The 18,684-nt window shown below is 46.3% G+C and overlaps 2 protein-coding genes across 6 annotated transcripts; both read right to left on the bottom strand.

Annotated features, from left to right (window-relative positions):
• Positions 1-5,812: 5,812 nt before the first annotated feature.
• Positions 5,813-10,432, bottom strand: LOC120661267 (protein ESMERALDA 1-like). Of its 5 annotated transcripts, XM_039940031.1 has the most exons (9): positions 9,910-10,172; positions 9,598-9,802; positions 9,207-9,374; positions 8,538-8,657; positions 8,404-8,439; positions 7,662-7,699; positions 7,510-7,586; positions 6,823-6,896; positions 5,813-6,146 (listed from the first exon to the last, which is right to left on the bottom strand). In XM_039940031.1, exons 1-8 carry the CDS (start codon positions 9,963-9,965, stop codon positions 6,886-6,888), a joined length of 711 nt encoding a protein of 236 aa, XP_039795965.1. In that variant the 5' UTR covers positions 9,966-10,172; the 3' UTR covers positions 5,813-6,146; positions 6,823-6,885. The 5 variants fall into 5 exon arrangements, with proteins under 5 accessions (XP_039795965.1, XP_039795964.1, XP_039795968.1 ...); XM_039940030.1 differs by lacking the exons at positions 5,813-6,146; positions 6,823-6,896 and adding an exon at positions 10,180-10,432 and having other exon boundaries at positions 7,129-7,586; positions 9,910-10,046; XM_039940033.1 differs by lacking the exons at positions 5,813-6,146; positions 6,823-6,896 and having other exon boundaries at positions 7,521-7,586; positions 7,662-7,706.
• Positions 10,433-14,000: 3,568 nt separating this feature from the next.
• Positions 14,001-14,831, bottom strand: LOC120659160 (transcription factor MYC2-like). Its single transcript, XM_039937206.1, has one exon. The coding sequence runs from the start codon at positions 14,829-14,831 to the stop codon at positions 14,001-14,003; it is 831 nt and encodes a 276-aa protein (XP_039793140.1).
• Positions 14,832-18,684: the final 3,853 nt, after the last annotated feature.

The raw sequence follows: 18,684 nt of genomic DNA, 5'->3' as shown, positions 1-18,684 counted from the left end.
TAAGACTCGTTGCCGCTTGATATATGCTGACATGCATCCAGAGCCGCATGTTGCGACCCCACAAGATGGCTATGCACGACATAGGGATGAGACATTAGCTGGGGCGGTGAGTCAAAGTTGTCATCGCTTTTCAAATACTTTGGATTAGAGTGTTAATGTCTTTCTGTTTCTTGCATGCAGTTTGAAATGTGCAGGTTGATGGACGTAGATGCCAGGGCGAATTTGATGAGGATTCGAGCGGGATCTATGATGGATAGGAATGAGCAAGAGTCGGCCTGGACCCGAGTTTCACAAAGAGCCTATTCCATGCTTGAAGCATTTGGTAGCGGGACATCGTACGAGGACTCCTACGGTTCGTCTCAAGCCTCGACCTCGTTTCCTTGTGGTCCCACACAGCAGCAGCCTTCCCCAGCACCTTATTGGTCTCAGCAGCATTATCTAGGTGTGTGAGGATACTTACTGACTTCCTACTTTGATAACAACAATTAATTCTCAGTCCATACAGGTGATGGACACCCACTTTATCAACCTCACGGAGGGACCCAATTTAGTACCATGGCACCAGCTGCAGGGATGTCATTTCAACCAACACAGGCACCACCACGACATTTCGGTAAACATATAGTCCATATCTTAATTTCAATTAATTTTGGTATGAAGTCTAATTCCTTTTGCATTTACATATAGGATCACAATACTTATATGATGCGGGACCTTCTTCGTATGACCCTATGGCGACAGCAGAAGGAACGCAAGGTAAATACCTAATCCATAACCCGAATTTATCATGTTCTTCTTATTTCTATGAGTATTTTAAATAATTGAATAGTTTACAGGATCGCACCACCAGCTTCGTGATATGGGTCCTTCTTCGTATCCACCACCAACAGGTACGTATGATGAATATGTACCCAAATAGATGACTTATAAGACGATGATTAAGATATCTTAATTGTTACTGCATATGGGCCACACAAGATACCTTGGAGGCGAACTTCGAAGACTGGAGTCGGTTATTTTCTACACCTAACCAGCAGGCCGATCCTACCTTCCAGACACCTATGGCCACCGGACGTCCAGGTAGAGACGTAGGGCCTCCAGACCGACACACATACCCTACAGACCACGTCCACACACAGCGTAAAAGAGGTCGACATGGCCGGGGTGGTTAGGAGGTGCTTCTAGTTGTTTCTGTATTTTTATTATGAACATGTCATCATGTTATACTTATTTCGTTCTCATGTGTCACCACATCTAATGCCGCACTGACGGGCGAGGTTTTACCTGCGGGAGAGGCCTGCCGCCCCCCTGCCGGGCGGTGGGTAGGCCTACCGCCCCGCCACCGGGCGGCTGGTACCTGCCGCCCGGCCGCAGGGCGGCAGGCTCCCCCAGGGGCCAAAATGTGATCAAAAATAAATTTTATTTACATTAAGGTCCCTACCGACCGGCAGGAGGGCGGCAGGGGGCCGGCCGCCCCGCAGCCGGGCGGTAGGGGTATAAATCTGTAAATTATGAAACTGAAAATATATTTATGTAAAAAACGATTTTGAAAAATATAAAAATAAAAAAAACGCCAACAAACGGAGCCTCCACGGCTCCACGTTCGCTATCAAGGTCTAGAAATTCCCACGTTAATCGGAAAAAAAATTAAAATTATCCACCACTGTTATTATGAAAAAACCCTAAAATATTCCTATACATGTTCATAAATTACCCATCAGTGCCATTAATGTATATTTCTATTTATAAATATAAATTTATCCATCGTTTAGAATACTAGCTACACAAATAATTAACATATTTTACCACACATATATATTATTGTATTACCAAAATCTCAAATGTACCTTCATGATTATATTATTATTAGTCAAAATAAACAAGATAATTCTAGACTTTGCCCTCCAAAGATTTGTTGCCAATATTGCTACAAGACACTACCGCACCTTATAATTAACACCACAAGCTCAGAAAAATTAACACCACAAGCAGATCAGGAACCAAGACAATATTGATCAGGCCATGATTGGTATAGTAAGTTCATCAAGCTTGAGACATGAACATAGGTTGCTGAAGTTCTGAACGGAATCTTGTGCTCTGCACTATGAAGATTTGTTGGCTTCAAAAAAGCAAAAAATTTGGATCAATTGTTTCCCAACATAAATTAGGCCATGAAGGTATGGCTTCATAAATATAGTAGCAATAGACAACCAAGAGGATTATAAAGTAGGGAAGCTAGCAAAAGAACAACTGAGTTAGTTGAACTGAGCAGTGGGCAGCATTACTGCAAGGGCTGACAGATAAGAAATATGTTACTTCTATACTACAACGGATGGTAGTAGCTAAGATAGAGGAGATAGACAGTCGTGACAGAATTAGGGTTGTGCGCTTGCCATGTGGCCACATCATTGAGAAAGAAAAATGTATGCAAAAGAAGGCACCACTGCACTAGCAGCAGAGAAGCACTCTTGATAACTGGAGCATGTAGCATGTGATGAGAAAAATTTAAGTTTATAAATAATAATTACATAAAAATGCTTGATATATTTAGAATATCAATACTAGCTGTGTAAATGTGTTGGTCACCTCACTAGTTTGTTTTGTACTCGCACCCACCACCAAATAACCAGAGGAATTAGATCGCCAACGGTTGTCTTGTTTTCCCCTTTCCCTTTTACGTACAGCTCATTAATTTTTTCCGCTGTTATGGAGTTAGGGTTTTACACATATTATTTGCATTCAAAATTTCGAAAGATTTGACTCAACATTTGGTAGAACCTAGTTCCACAACTATCAACTATCTCAGCATCTGCACAAAATTATTGAATATTTACAAATATCGTTCAAGACCAATAAAAATATATTAAAATATTCAGCACCTTTCTTAAAAATTGTTTTGTTGAAATAGTACACTTGGGTAGATCCAATCCACCCAGACTCACTAAACTAAATACAGTCCACAACACAACTAACCCACCCTGTAAGGTCACTCTCAATGCAAGTTTCATAGAGATTTCATGGGCATTTAATAGGTGCCACATCAGCAGGAAGGATGACATGGCAAGGATTTTGAGAAGAGAGAGAAGAACATCGTTTCATCCCCACGACACCCGGTTTGCACCGTTTCCAACGGGATGAAACCCCGATGAAACCGCACTGAGGGCCTTCCGTTTCATCTCCGCCGAACCCATCGGATTAGATGTGCCTCGCTCCTCTCCCATGAATCCATCCCCGCCGCCGGGCGCGCGCGCTGCCTGTTCTTCCCGCGCTCCCCGCCTCTCCTTGCCGCGCTCGCTGCATCTTCGTCTAGCACTCGGTGGCACTCGCCGTTACCTCCCTCCCTCTCGCGCTCGGTGCACCTCCAACACCGGCGAAGATCCCAGCAGCGGTACCTTGGAACGGGAACCCGACGAGAGAAGCAGGCGTCTTCTTCACTGAGTTCATTCTCGCCGGCGCCGCCATCTCAGTTCCTCCGCCACTGCAACCTCCACAGGAAGGGGTGCAATTTCGGCCCGTATTTGCAGGCAACAGCAGGACAAATGTCCGATCCCCCCAAGGAAACCTTGCTCCAAATTCATGGTAAATCTCATCTTTGCTTTCCTCATTGTTTGTTTGTTACTTGTGTGAATGCATCAGATTGACTGAAAAATCTTGGTTTTATGTTGTTGCGCTATGAACAAATGATCCATTTTTTTTCCAACAATGGAACAGATTAGTAGATGATGCATTGCTCAGTAATTAGAAAGAGCACGTATATTCAAAGATGCCGATGGATGAGGCATTTGGACTTGCAGCATGGTGAAACTGAATTCAAATCCATGGTAAAAGTCCTCTTTAATTTTCCTTGATGTGTGATAGATGGGAATGAGGATTAATCATCTATTTCCTTAAGTAAATTAGAAAGACCATGTAGCGATAGATGGCCCTGCAGCTCTATGCTCTATCTTCTGATAGCTAGCTAACTGGGAATCATCTTGGAGAACCAGTTGATTTTCTTTGCATTGGCTTTGAAATTGCTTGTCTGCTTGTCCCATGAAAAAAGAAATTGTAATAAGATTGTTGCTTAGTACTTTTTCTTCTCTTATGTTGCAGATCAAGGATGCTCCTCTTGTTAGTTTGTCGAGTGGATGGGTTCAGATGATGGACTTGCTGGCTTGCTATTGTTTCACTGGAGGAAGGATCATGTTCTAGTATACAAAAGAAAACAAAAAAAATGGACCAAATGGTGCAGCAACTGACGAGAAGCATGCAGCCATGCAAATGGCAACAAGTTTAGATTTGGCTACATAGTTTGTATGTCACAAATGATCACAACACCATGCAACAACTAAATGTTAAGACTAGTCTATGAAAATGTGTTATGAAACTATGCATTGAGAGAGGGTGTTCATCCCGCAAATCAAGATTGTGAAGATGATGTGTCAACTTTGAAAACACCCCTATAAAACCTCTCATTGAGACTGGCCTAAAACAAATTTCAACCCGCTCCACATTAAGTGTATGGTTGGTTGAGCTATTAGTACTGTGCTAGCTATACTAGCTCGGATTAACTGTTTCTATCTGTATTACTCCGCACCGGCCACATCATCAAACTGAGAAGACCGCTACCAACAAAAGCCCCTTGAAATGATAGGTTCAAACTTATCTGACAGTGTGCTACATACGCATGTACTCAGTCTTTAAAAAGTGGTCTATATTAGTCTGATATCTCCCGCTAGGCTACGCTGTGTTTGCTTGGCTTGTCAGCCAACCAATCAGTAGTACTGTACTCTCATACTAAATCAGCACCAGCCACCAGCTACCAGCCAGTCAGCGGTACTATTCTCTCATAACAAATCAGCACCAGCCATCAGTCACAGCCAAGAAGGTTCGGGTCATTTAATTTGCTCCCATTTGTAATTAATCTCTCATTGCCGCTAATGTTTTTCCATTTAACCAGCTATTAGCTGTTTTATAGGGCTGAACACACTCTAAATGTCTTAGCCTAAGATCATTTAAAACACTTTATTCAATATAAGGCGAGATCCATCATGCAGCAGCCATGAAGATGAAGACCGGATAGCAGAACGCTCGATCTGCTACCGGTTGGTGATCATCGCAAGCTGCGGTCATGGATCATAATTTTACCTAAATTTCGTGAAATTCATCAGTATTTCGTTTTTTTCTAGAAACAAAAAACACAATAGGATTGTCAGCTAGCTAGCTAGGTGGAATATATGTGCTTTAGTGTAAGCTAGCTAACACCATAGGCTGTAGCAAACCATCGATTAATTATCGTCATTAGATTCGTCTCGGAAAATTACACTCATCCCTGAAAAGATTTTGCAAATAGACTTCATTTAATACTCCATGCATGAGAGATTCTTTTCTCGGAAATCGTGCCGGTAAAAAACCAAACACGGCCTATAGTCATCCTCATGGCTTCATATATATACTCATCTCGTCCGCTTTGTCGGCAACGCCGGAGTTGTAAGATGATGCGCTCAGACTCTGACAATAGCTAGGTGAGGCAAACTAGTAGTGTGATTTGCTTCCCCACAAACCGATGACGAAAATAGCACCGAATAGGCAATACTAGCCTGGTACCTTGCTAGGTAATAACAGTACTTGGCACATGCATGAAATGTTTCATGGGTTCTCTTTACCTGATGAACAGGAACTTAGATGTAGCCCCCGTTAAAAGATTATTGCCCACATATGATGTATCACTAGTGCTGGACGCGCGCTATCGCGCGCAAACATGGTTTCAATTGTTTAGTTTTTTTTGCGTAAAAGTGGCATAGGATGGTATGCTTTTGTGAAAGACGCAGCAGGCAAATAAAGCAGCTTAGTAGCAGCCGTATTTTAGTTCAGCATTAGAGCCTACACATGTCATGGAGAGTCTGCATTACAATCTCGGCTGGAACCATAATTTACAGTACAATCATTAAGCGGTTGTTCACATAGGAGGGGTACATAACTGAAAGGCGAACAAAGGACTCTGTTTGGGAGCAAAAAGTGAGCCGTTGACTGTACATAATCACTGGGTACCCAAGTACATGCTGTCAAAGTGTGTTGCCGAAGTAGCTGCGTGGGCGAACCAGGGGAAATAACGGCAGTAGATGCTGAGTGCCTTTGTTGCTAGGATAACATTGATGTAGATATATCTGCATGACGCATGTTTAAGAAGTTAGACTACAAGATGTTTGGGCAGCATTTATGCATATGCACGGAGCCAAACAAATTTGCTTGGGTAACATACCAGTACAATCTGTAATAATTTTTTGATGTAGAGGTGGATTAGGGGGGTAACTTTTTTAAAAAATGTTTACGAATGAGGTGCAGCGGTTAGTTACAGCAGATGAGTAGAAGCCGTTCATTAAAGGGAAACAAAGTGCGCCAGAGTTAGCAATAGGGCACTGACAATGTTCTGGAGAGGTTGCTTCCTATCGCGTGAGCATTGGAAAAGAGTATAATTTTCATGGTTTGATAGAGTTTAAGATAATGATATAAATGGTGATTCCATGCTTTGGTGGTTGTTTTAAACGATTTTTTCGTGCGGTTTCAGCAATAAGTGGCCATAAACGGTCTGTCATGATGGCTGCGGATTGACTGTCCAAATAAAGCAGTACACAATACTGTGCTTGTTACAGACGGGAGAGGTTCACATCAGTTTTTTGGAAGGCACCGCTTAGCATACAATCAGGATCTACAGGTTTCTCATCCTAGGAGCTGGGGGATGGTAGACTGATTAATACTTAAGGAGGCACCACATTTGTGGGCAAAAGACGTTGCTGCATATACACATTCAGTAGAATTAGGAAAATCTTGTGAGCACATTACCTGGACGTTGACAATCCAATGTAGAAGCTGCGGTTGCATGCATGATAGCCGCTTTGTTTCGGTTTATCTTAAACCTGTAGAAGGCATCAGGGAGTGTGCTAACATTCTTTTTTTAATCATGCAGACTCACTGAAACATAAAGTGGTCTCTGGCATATGAGTTTATTATTCCGAGTAGAAATGCTCAGGATAGGTAATTGTAATGTACAGCTTAGTTTTTATAATTCATTCCTAAAATACAGAGAAGGTTATTTGGTTGAGGAATGCAGTGCTAGTGAGAAAAGTAGAATACCAGTACTAATTCATGTGTGTGAATCTTTGGGTTGAAATAACTTGTGTAAATAGGAGAGGATATAGCAGTTCATTGTACAGAAGATAAAAGAGCAGCCTTGGATCAGTAACCAAGCACTCTAACCTGAAGGGGTCTCCATGTGTAGAAGAGGAAGAGGGCGTTCTAATGTGAATTGCGGGCTTAGTATGTGATTTAAGCGGACAGCGAGCAGATGCATTCAAGTAAATGTGAGAGCACTCGCAGGTGATAGTCAATGAAGTCGTTCGACAAACAACGAACGAACCAGCAGCAAAAGCAAAATCATAAGCACTAATCACCTTGTGCTTGTTGTGGGAAGTGTGAAAGTGTGGCTGAATGGGCAGGAATGGTTTGCTAGCGGTTGGATGTGCAGCATACCTTTTTGTTTACCTTTGTATATTCTACCAAGGCAAATCCGAAAAGGCGTCCACTGCGCGCCGCCAAACTCTTCAGTCCTAACAATCAAGAGGAGAACAGAGTCAAATAGGAAGCATAATGTTCATGATTGACATAGGTGGATATATTCATACCTCGAAACGGTAATGTTGATCCTTTCTGAAATAGCAACCTAGCATCTCCATGCATTTGTAAAGGAACAAAAAGCCCACATTGCATCAGGAACCCATTCTAATTCAGTGAGGACTCGTAACAGATCATAGCGGACGAAAAGCCCACATGTATCTAAATAGGACTCTAAGTAACAACCCATAAAAATTCAGGCAAAGAGCATATTAAAGAATGGAATGCTGCCGTTTTTCATAAGCACTCTTTCAGCAACCTGGAATGTAAATACACACCATTTAGTTAAGAACTATACCTGACATGTAACAAGCAACAAGGGAGAAAAAACATGCTAAATAATTGAACATTGTTCACATTTTATTTCACAAGGCTAGTATAGGAGCATCTTTAAGGCATTCAGAACGATGGAAATTTAGAAAATGGAACCAATTTATTCATCACAATAAATGCCAAGGTGGGTGAGTATATATGCATATCCCTAAAAGACCGTCAGATTATACATGTGCCAATCAGCAAGTAGAGTACTAATAAAAATAACAGTAAGCCGGTCTAAAACAAAAATGACTCGGTGAGTGACTATGTTGGTTAAAAAAATCAGATTTTAGAAGTGTTATAACCTGTGAAAGTTGTTACATATGAAACTAAACTTTATGAAATTATAATTGTCAGCGACGGAGCCAGTAACTCAATTTTTTTTTCTCTTTATTAGGGTCCAGTAGTCAAAACGAAGAATTGAAAGAGGCAATATACCTTCCTAATATGATCAGATGGAAAAGGCCAATGACCCTGAAATTGTGAGCGTTTCTATTAGCACGTGAATACTTGGCAAATGTTAACACGGCTAAGCTGGTGCAGACCAAAGAAGGATGACAGGATTATTATACCTGAGTTGACCCTGTGTTATGATTTTCAACAAATGTATCTGATCTTGAAGGCCACCATCCCATCACAGGTGGTTTTCCTTCCGGATCTTGCAACCGACACAGCTCTCCTTTGACAGCTCCCTGATAGAAACAACATTAATAATCAGATGAATTGCAAAAGACAATTTGTTCCTGCAGCGGAATTTCATGCCTGATTTGAAAACTACCCTTTGTTGTGAAATCAAATGCAGCACAAAGTCCTCCAGTGCTGTCTAGCCAATTATTGGTCATCTGCCTATGGTTATATGCCAGGAGAAAGGAACTTGAGTATACTATACCAAACAGACTGAACCAGACCTAAAGTTTGCCTCCATCCAGAAGTGGTTAGGAACTCAATTGTCTTCATGGTTTGAATAGACAAAGTAACAACTTATTGAGTTTAGAGGTATGACAGCACGTACAGCAGGAGGCAAAAGGTGACAACAATAGGAGTTGGGCAACACACATTAAATGCCTGGCAAAGCAGGGTTACAGAGTTGGGAATAGTAGTATATTTCTAAAATTGTTTGCATGGGAACATGATGGGGGCATAACAAAGGGGAAAATATTGTTTCCAAAAAATGTTTCATAGAGATATATTCCTGAGGCTTCTTTCCAAGCAGAAACATCATCTTTTAAATACAGACATACCTTCAACGGTGTCAGTGGACATTCCCCATTCATCCTAATTGCTCCAGGCCTTATTACACGTCCTGGCCTTGTAAACTTCCCTCTCCAACCTTTTTCTCTGGCTACATCCAATTGCTTCTTCTCATTGTCACCTCCATCAAATATGCAACAAGAGAAAGCAACCATATCCTGAAAAGGAACTATCAATTGCTGAGGCTATCCTGTCTAATCACTGCGTGCATATCAACAGAAGAGGAAAACAAACAGAAAGTGATTTTTTTTGTTGCTATACTTCTGAAAACCAGGGGTCTGGGACCTAGCAGTTCTGAAAAATCTGGTGGTTATTCAACAATCTTGGGATGTTTAGTTGTCCACAACCGAAATGAGAATAAATATTGGATAGAAAACTAACCTCTTCGAAGCGGAGATGCACTGCTACATATTTCCCATTGTTTCCAGCACTTTTTCCTCTCATTCGAGAAACTAAGGTGTTAGATATAGTTGTGATTAGTTTAGAAAATTTTAAGGCTTCAAAATTTGCTAGACATCTGAGACGTCGAACAGCTGGAAGGGCATCAAATGACAGCTGATTTGCAAAAGGTGATATCCTTACGAGCCTGAAATTCAGAAACAAATTCAAAGCCAATATAAGTAAATATTACTCAGCAATATCCCAAAATAGCAGAGTTTTTCAAAAATGCAATCATCATTTGCTTCGACCCACCTTTCTTCAATCAACTTGGGGAGAACTCGATTCAAGAGACCAGCTGCTGGAGACATCAGCAAGAATAGAAGAGAAAAGGCGTGATGTCATGTTTGGACAGATCGATGCCTGGCAGACCTGGTCAGGCAAGTTTCTCCCTTCTCCCGGCCGTGAAAGGAACACACAGATGCAAGTTACAGCAAGATGATCATGTAAGCACACAAGATCCAAAACGAAATCAGCCATAAGAACACAAGATTTGTTGGGGGAAAGGAGCTCAAAAATGAAAACCTGAAGCTATTGAACCCCAGCGCAGGCTTCTGCGGCAAGCCATCCACTAAGCGGCTGAGGCCCGGTTCTTGGCTGCCACCGTCTCCCATCAAGAAATCCAATGTCCTGGAGCAAGTCACCGGAATATGAATGTTTTGGGGAAAAAATGACGCATCGCAAGCAAACGGACGCAGCGGCTCGAATCGAAACGCGCCCGCTGGAGTCACGCTTGCCCCGCGGCCAGGCGCGCCGTCGACCGCCACCAGGAACGCGCCTGGTTGAACAGCGGCCGCCGTCGCCGCTACAGCACGTGGCCGGAGCCGTGCTGGCCTCGCAACCCACGAGCCTCCTGCGGCCGGATCTGGCGCCTGGCAGCCCCCATGGCCGGGAATCGGAGGAGCAGGAAGGCGGGATGTGGGGAGCCAGAGTCGAAGGAGCAGGGGGCGGCCGTGGCCGACGCCGCGTCCTCGCCGTCTTCTGGGAGGAGGCTGACCGAAGAGACGGGCGGGAGCGGCAGTACGAGCCGCGCGTCGGAGGCCATGGTGGGTGGGGCTCGCCGCCGCTAGACCTGCTGCAAGGGAGGGGCCGGACGCAGGCAAGAGCGGTTGAGGCAGGTGGCCCCTCCCTCCGCTGGGCCGCCGCCGCCTCCACCCCTAGGGCGACGACCGCCTTTGCAGACCGCGCCGGCCCGCTCTGCCGCGCTCGGAACCATCTCCGCCCCGCCCGACCTGGAGCAGCAGCAGCGCCGCCGGCCGCCGCCATGAGAGCGGAAGGGAGGAGGGAGGAGGGAGGAGGGGGCGGCGGAGCTTGGCCGCCGGCACAACGAGGAGACCGAGGAGGAGCACATCCAGCCGCGCGCTCGCCCTCTCACCATGGCTCCGCCGTGGGTCGGCCGCCGCAGGCCCGCCTCCGCATGTCCGACGCGAAGGGGAAGGCGACGCCGCCGAGGGAGGAGGAGGGGCTCGCCGCCGAGCTCGAACCGGTTGGCCGCCATCCGGCGCTGATCCGCCGCCGCCCGTGCCGGATCCACTCGAGGGAAGAGCGGATCTGCGCCGGGGCGGACCCGCGAGGCGGCGGCGGCGGCGATGGAGAAAGGGATAGGGAGGAGCCACGGGGACGGCGCGGCGTGGAGGAGTCGTGCGGGCGGCGGAGGAGAAGGAGAGGGAGCAGCGGATGCGCCATGGCCGCCGCCGCCGTGGCCCCGTGGACTCCGCCAGCGCCGCCGAGCGAGGAGGGAGGAGGGCGCAGGAAGAGAGTTTTTTTTGCCACCGTGAAACGGGACGAGGAGAGGGGCAAGCGATTTTTTAACCGCGGACTGCGGGTTGGTTTCGAAAAACAATAAGGGCTTAATTGGTAAATTCCGAGACAAAGAGGAGAGAAGATATTTTTACCGTGGACTGCAGGTTGATTTTCAAAAAATACGAGGGCCTAAATGAAAAATAACTGCGGCCCCGGCCGATTTCTAGCCGTTAGATCACAAATCCGACGGCACAAAATTTTACCGCCGACGTGGCCAATCTCTTTGTGCGCCGTGGGAACGAACTTTCATCTATAGAAATGTACATTATTTTGCAGCCTCTGACATGTGCTTACTTCGAAAGAGCCGGGGGAACGAATGGATAAAACAAAATTAGAACGGAAAACCATGCATTAGAATTGAGAGGCTAAATTTTAGATTATGTCACGTCAAAAAGAATATTAGAAGGATTAAATAAAGTCTAATTATAAAACTAATTGCAGAATCTCGGGGCTAAACTGCGAGACGAATCTAATGAAATATATTAATCAATAATTAAAGAGGTTATTGTAGCATCACTGTAGCAAATTATGAATTAGTTAGGCTCATTAGATTCGTCTCGCGAATTTTCACCCATCTGTGCATAAAGTTTTATAAACATATTATATTTGATACTTCTAAATAGTAAGTTTTTATATACGAATTAGCCCGCTTGTGAGATACATATAAGCATTTTTCAGGGATCCCTATTTTTAATCCGATTTAAAAAATTTGTAGCACTCGAGTACGTCTCCACGTCGGCCACACTACAATCTATCCAAGATGCCAGAAGTCCAAATAAACAATGTCGCAAAAGCTAACCGAACCAAGCTCGATCGCTTTATTATTTCGTTGTCTCTCTTTGCGTAACCAGCACAATGTTATTGCTGGCTGGCTGCAGCTATCTGTCCGTGCCCCTACCTATATGTGGCTATGCCCCGCGCGCGCGGACGACGGCCGGGGTCAGAGAGCGCCGCCGTCGACGCGTCGTCGTCGTTGATGGCCTCCGCCTGGCTGGGGGCCCTGCGATAGATGCAGGGCTCAAGGGCTTCTTCATTCTCCGATCCAATGCTGCACCGCCCGCGTATAGTATATGCTGGGATTTTTGCGGCGGCGATGAAACGCCAAGGGCGTGCATACGATGGATATATGTGACGGATCGGATGGCTACCCAACTAAGAAGCTAGCGTAGTACGGTGATCTGATCATCTGAAATGTTAATCACAAGGCTAGCTACGCACCTATTCGATCAATCGGACATCAAGGTATTATGATCCATGTACCTAGCTAGCTAAAGTCTTGTGAAAGATGAATCGGATGCATAGAGGATAGATCCAGCGTCCCCAAGGCTAAAGGGGCTTTGCGGTGCAGAGGCGTAGCTCCCAATACAGCAGGTATGCGGCAGCTGCCCCAGCGCGGGTGATGATTCAAACTAATCAAATAATGAGCGATTTTTTGGTATGGCTATTGTGCTAATTGCTCACTGTTAATTCTAAATGGTATGCTAGTGCTTGTTGCTTCAGAAATTCAATTAATTTCACATATTATAAGGAAAGAAGTCTATTTTACACCTTCGAACGGTCTCATAAGTTCGATTTTCAACTTTTAACTACAAAACCGGATAACATAGGCCAACGAACAGTCAAAATCATGCAAATTTGGACCTTGAGGTGGTTTCTAAGGTGGTTTTGTATTTTTATTAAAATTAAAAATATTCAAATTTAAACTGAAAAATTCATAAGTAATTCATTTTAGATAAAAAAAATACGAAACGGGTATCAAAAGTTTTCTAAAAATGTAACATATCTATTGGCATCATACATTTCAGTAATTCACATCAAAAAATTTTATTCTCATAATATTTTATTGCTTGTGGTTATGTCTATTATTTTTAAATAACTAAGCTTCAAATAGAGCAATAATAGATAGGTTACATTTTAAAAAAATTGGTACTAGTTTCATATTTTTTTGATTTAATATGAATTTGATTTGATTTTCGAGATCTAATTGGAATTTTTAATTTTCTTAAAAAATACAAAACCACCTTCGAAACCACCCTAAGGTCTAAATTTATCAAGTTTTGATAGTTAGATGGCCTATGTTATCCGGTTTTGTAGTTGAATGTTGAAAATCAGACTTCTGCGATAGTTTGAGGGCGTAATTCAGATTTTTCTCTATTATAAATTAGCAAATATCATCGGATTTTAATCACAGTTCTGTTTGTCGCGCACGTGACGGCTCGTGACGTGGCTTGTTTCTGCTTTCTTGGGGTCGCATCTTGTCCGATGCTTAATTCTTTGCTAACCGTGATCAAAGGCGGCCCCAACTCATGGTTTCTTCGTCCCGTGGTGTCCCTCTAAGATTTTGCGTATTGCTGTGTTTAAGCATTTGACACACTTCACGCCAGAAAAAAAACGCTAACACGCGTCTAACTGGATCAACAAGTACTTAAGGATCATAGTAATAGTTAAGTACCGACATTTTTTTCGATAAGTTAAGTACCGACATGTCTTATTACAACGAAGAGAACATAATGCTGTGGGATCACACACGATTTTGAACGAATTTAGCCGCTGTCCTGCAGCCTCTGGAGCAGGGCCGCGCGCAGGTCGTCATCGTCCTGCAGCGCTGTGGCGCCGGCGGGCACATCCACGAGCACGTCCTGCGTGGTCACGCCGCGCACGCGGCTCACGCAGGCGTGCTGCACCTGCAGCTCCAGCGACCGGAGCGCGCCCATCAGCCACGCCGGCGCGTGGCGCGCGCCGCTCGTCACGCGCACCACGGCCGCGTCCCGCCCCACCTTCCGCACGTGCAGCTCCCCGCCGACGGCCGCGCCCGCGTCTCCGTCGGCGCTGGCCGGCTCCCACCTCGCCACGGCGGCGTGGTGCCTCGCGTCGGCCTCGAGCTGCGCCACGCGGGCGCGGAGCTCGGCGATGTACCGCGCCGCGTCGGCCAGGAGGGAGGCCTTGTCCATGCGCGACACGGTGGGCACGGCGGCGCGGAGGTCGCAGAACCGGCGGTTCAGGTTCTCGCGGCGCTGCCGCTCGGACTCCACGTGGCTGGCGGCCGCGGCCCCCGCGCCGGGGCGCGGCCCGGGCTTCCGGCCCCGCCGCTTCGCCGGCGCCGACGCCTGTGCCGAGGGGGAGGGGCTCGGGAGCAGCAGCTTTGAGAGCTCCGAGTCTGGTGGGGAGAGCACGCCGCCCGCCGCCGGAGGCGTTTCCCCCAGGCAGGCGCCCAAGTCATCTTTCTCGTTCTCTCCCTCCGCCGCCACGACATCGGCCAGCAGCCACTGCTCCGGGACTTCGAAGGACGGTAGCTCAAGAATCGTGCATGACGCCTCAGAGAAGGAGAAAGGCGCGGGTCTGGAGACGGAGGATGGGGAGAGATGCTCATCCATGGCGTCGCACGTTCCGCCGCGCCACTGCTACTGAAGGTGGCAACTGGTGTTCATGAGGTTTTATATGGTGATCAGCTTCCGTGTCTAGGAGGCGAAGACTAGTGACGCCTATATTTGCCAATGCCGATTCCATGCATCCAAGAGCCAACGCGTCCAATCATCTGCCGGCTTTGACGCTCTCGTAGCTAGCTAGTCTCGACTCTCGAACAGCGTTGAGTACGCTGCAGTGGCCGGAGGGAAGTAAAAGCGTAGCACTTACAGATACAATCCACTTGCCACCTACTAGAAAGGAGAAGACGAATGTCCGGCGAATGATACAGTATATCAACCGAAATAAATTGCAGGACATAGCCGGATACCGTACGTACGTCCTGTAGCTTCGCTCCGGTACAAGCTGTTCAGCTCGACGGTCGAATCACGCCAACGTGTCCGAATGAAACGACTGGAGGACACCTGACGTGGCAGCCGTGTGTGTCCGGTTTCATGGGTACCCTCCACAGATTACCATCACAATAGGTCACAACTCACAAGGTGTGTTTGTAGGAAGAAAAGTGAAAACAAGGGCAAACAGTAGCGGGGTGTTCAACATTTTCAAAGATAAAAAAATTGGATGCCGCTATGTGTTGCGCAGTTTCCACTCTAGCAGGCCGCTTGCGTCTCATCGCAAGCGGCTATCGCCCACCACGCTGCTAGGGTTCGCTACTGCAGGCCAGAATCGAGAAGGATGTGGCCACGTGGAAGGAGGGTGGAACCGGGATGGATGGGGCTGGGATCTAGGGTCGGTTTGGCCGGGGGTCAAGACTGGTCGTCGCGGCTATGCCTAGAGGAGAGAAAGTGGGCAATTTGAGCACAAGAGGAAAATGAGATTGGGAAGTCTATTTTGTAATGTTAGCTCATCTCCGAGAGACACCCAAAAGGCTATTCTAATTACGAAATTAGGACCGTTTAGTGGAAAAACCCAAAAGGCTATTCTAATTACAAAATTAGGACTGTTTAGTGGAAAACCTTTCTCCAACAGTTCTCTAAAATCAATCCCTCAAGGTAGCAATTAAAAACATTCTAAATCATCTCTCTCCCTTTTCAGATCTGAGAACAAAAATCCACATCCGATCCCAAATACTCGCAGGCCATGCCATTTTAGAACCATACTGGATCTTAGACCTTCATTCTTCGAATTCGTGGATCATGTTTCCTAATATGTTGAGGTTCAAACAATAGAATATTCGGTACAAGAGAACTGATGGACATGAGAATACAGGGAGAAGTAATATTTATAATGACCCTCTGGATAAGGATATAGAGAGTTAGAAACTAAGATTTAAGAATCCTTTTATAGATTATTTTAGTTTCCATTTTTGGATACACATGCATGTTATGCACTATGTATATAAATTTTTTTACCGAAAATGTTGGGTATTCAATTGAATACCCATGAATACATGGCAGACTGGTCGTCCCTGAGGGCAAAGACAAAAACGAGAAAATAAAAGTAAAAATGACAAGAAAATATGGAGGTCAAAACCAAACTCCACTTTATTAACTGGCCTTTTTGCTACCGTTTCCATGTTTTCCCATATTCTTGCGAGTAATGATAGGTGGTAAATTTCTATTTTCCCCCTTAGCTCATTCCTAAGGTCAAGTACATTGGAGCTGTACAATAGTCGATCTCATGCAAATGACATGTCATCTTAAGACGACTGAATAGACAACCTCTACAATAGCTTGTCATTTGTGTTGCTGATATTAGTACTGTAGCCCTTGATTTATGGAATGAAAAATAAAAATATTATGAGTAGTATGACAATAAAAACTTGATCATACAATGGTGAGTAAGCGGTATCATAGTCCTTAATTTTAGCCTACGAGATGGTTATTTCGCGAAGCAACTACCTCATTCTCCCTCCCCCTCTCTCCTCCACATCATCGAAAATCCTATGGATCTGCACGAGCAACCTATGAGACCACTGATGTATAGCAATGTACTTGCTCGTGGAGGTTTTGTAGGAGTTGAATCCTACAAATTGAGTTTCAACAAAATATGGTTGCATGCAGATGTACTGGTTCTTACCATATTGTAGGTTTGTAGGGTTTTCTTGAATCGCACCCGATCCATTTCCATCCCTAGCCCCTCAGCAGCGGTCAGGCGCTGCCCTACCGGCTCTCACCGTTCCGCAACGAAGTACACATGTTCAAAAAGATTCCAGCGCACACTATTACAAAAAATGATTTACCACAATCTTTAAATAGATCCTCGTAGGTGGGCATAATTTTGAACCGCCTAGGCAGGCAATTTTGATTGATCGAGGCGATCACGATCAACCGCCTCGGTTAATCGATCTACGGAGGCGGTTGGAAAATAAGTGTTTATGAAAATCCATTAACGGAGGCGGGCTTTATAAGTGTCTGCCTCCAAAAATACCCCCATTCACGTGGGCGGACCTCTTATCTCAACCCGCCTCGATTAATATTCCCGAGGCCCACCAAAAGCTCGTATTTAGCCCGCTATCGGGTTCGTATATATTAATATATATATAACAGAGGGAGTTAGAGTTTCACTCACTTATCCCCTCCCTCAGCCTGACCCCACGACCCTTTCTTTCCCGACGCCGCATCCTACCTAGCGTCCTATGTCGCGCTCTCCCCTGCCCTACGCCGTGCCCCTCTCTTGCTCAGATCCGGCGACAGTTGCGCGAAGCGGCGGCGGGCGCGTACGTGGCGGGACGCCTAGCACAGGGCGGCGGCGGCGGCGTCAGGGCCAGGTCCGATGGCGGTGGTCACTCTACTAGAAAAAGAGCTCTTAGTACCGGTTGAAACCTGACTTCAGTCCTGGTTCTCCAACTGGTGCTACCAAAGTGAGACCAATGGTACCTGTCATCATCACTGGGTAAATCACCCGGTACCCAAAACCTCCATTGGTACCGGTTGGAACACCAACCGGTACCCAGGACCACTACGGCGGTTCTCTAGCATCCTCTCCCCCGTTCCCCTCGCATCCTCCACTAGCAGTAGCTTTTAAAAAATCATTCACAAGATATTAAATAGATCGATACAAAATACTCCAATCAACCACATGCTCCAAAGAATCGTGCACAAAATATTAAATCGATCGATACAAAATACTCATAGATCCTACAAATCATTCAAAGAACAAGATAGATACAATCCATATAATCCCACATGCATATCTATTTCTAAAAAATAAAAAAGAGAAAATATCACACACGGCCGGCTCCCGTCCGGCTCCGGTGGCGGCGGCGGCCCGCTCGCTCCCCCGATGGCGACCCACACGCGCGCTCCGTGTGGCCGGCACCAGAAGCCGGCTCCAGCAGACCCGCAGCGGTGGCGACCCGCGCGCCCCATGGCGGCGGCCCGCGCTCCACGGCGGCGGCGGCCGGCTCCAGCAGCGGTGGTGGCCCGTGCGCCCCACGCCGCCGGCGGCGGCCAGCTCCCACAGCGGCGGTGGCCCGCGCGCCCCACGCCGGCGGCGGCGGCCAGCTCCCGTGGCGATGGCGGTGGCCGGCTCCCACGGCTGTGGCGGCCCGCGCCCGCGGCGGCAGAGGCGGAGGCCGGCTCCCGCGGTGGTGGCGGCCCGAGCGCCCCACAGCGGCAGCGGCCGGCTGCCCTTGACGGCTTGCTCCAGAGATAAGATAAGAGGGATGAAAGGTAAGAGAGATGAGAGAGAGGGGGGAGCCGGTGGCCAGGCACTTAAAATATCGAGGAGGGAGGCCGGCGATCTTTTTGGTACCGGGTGCTTGTTTTAACTGGTGATGATTCTAACGTTTTAATCCCGGTGCGTGCTATCACCCGGTACTAAAATATGTTTCCTTCATTGGTCTCGGTCTATGGCACTAAC

The sequence above is a fragment of the Panicum virgatum genome, chromosome 2N (assembly GCF_016808335.1).
Source record: "Panicum virgatum strain AP13 chromosome 2N, P.virgatum_v5, whole genome shotgun sequence".
In the NCBI taxonomy this organism is placed as follows: domain Eukaryota; kingdom Viridiplantae; phylum Streptophyta; class Magnoliopsida; order Poales; family Poaceae; genus Panicum; species Panicum virgatum.
This window is presented reverse-complemented; position numbering and strand designations above follow the sequence as displayed.

Excerpts from the sequence above, each read along its gene's own strand:
- LOC120661267 (XM_039940030.1), bottom strand. The coding sequence starts at position 9,965 with ATGTCTCCAGCAGCTGGTCTCTTGAATCGAGTTCTCCCCAAGTTGATT. Across the intron at positions 9,803-9,909 it reads CCCAAGTTGATTGAAGAAAG|GCTCGTAAGGATATCACCTT; the intron begins GTGGGTCGAAGC and ends TCTGAATTTCAG. Across the intron at positions 8,658-9,206 it reads GTCCACTGACACCGTTGAAG|GGAGCTGTCAAAGGAGAGCT; the intron begins GTATGTCTGTAT and ends TGTTTCTATCAG.
- LOC120659160 (XM_039937206.1), bottom strand. The coding sequence starts at position 14,831 with ATGGATGAGCATCTCTCCCCATCCTCCGTCTCCAGACCCGCGCCTTTC.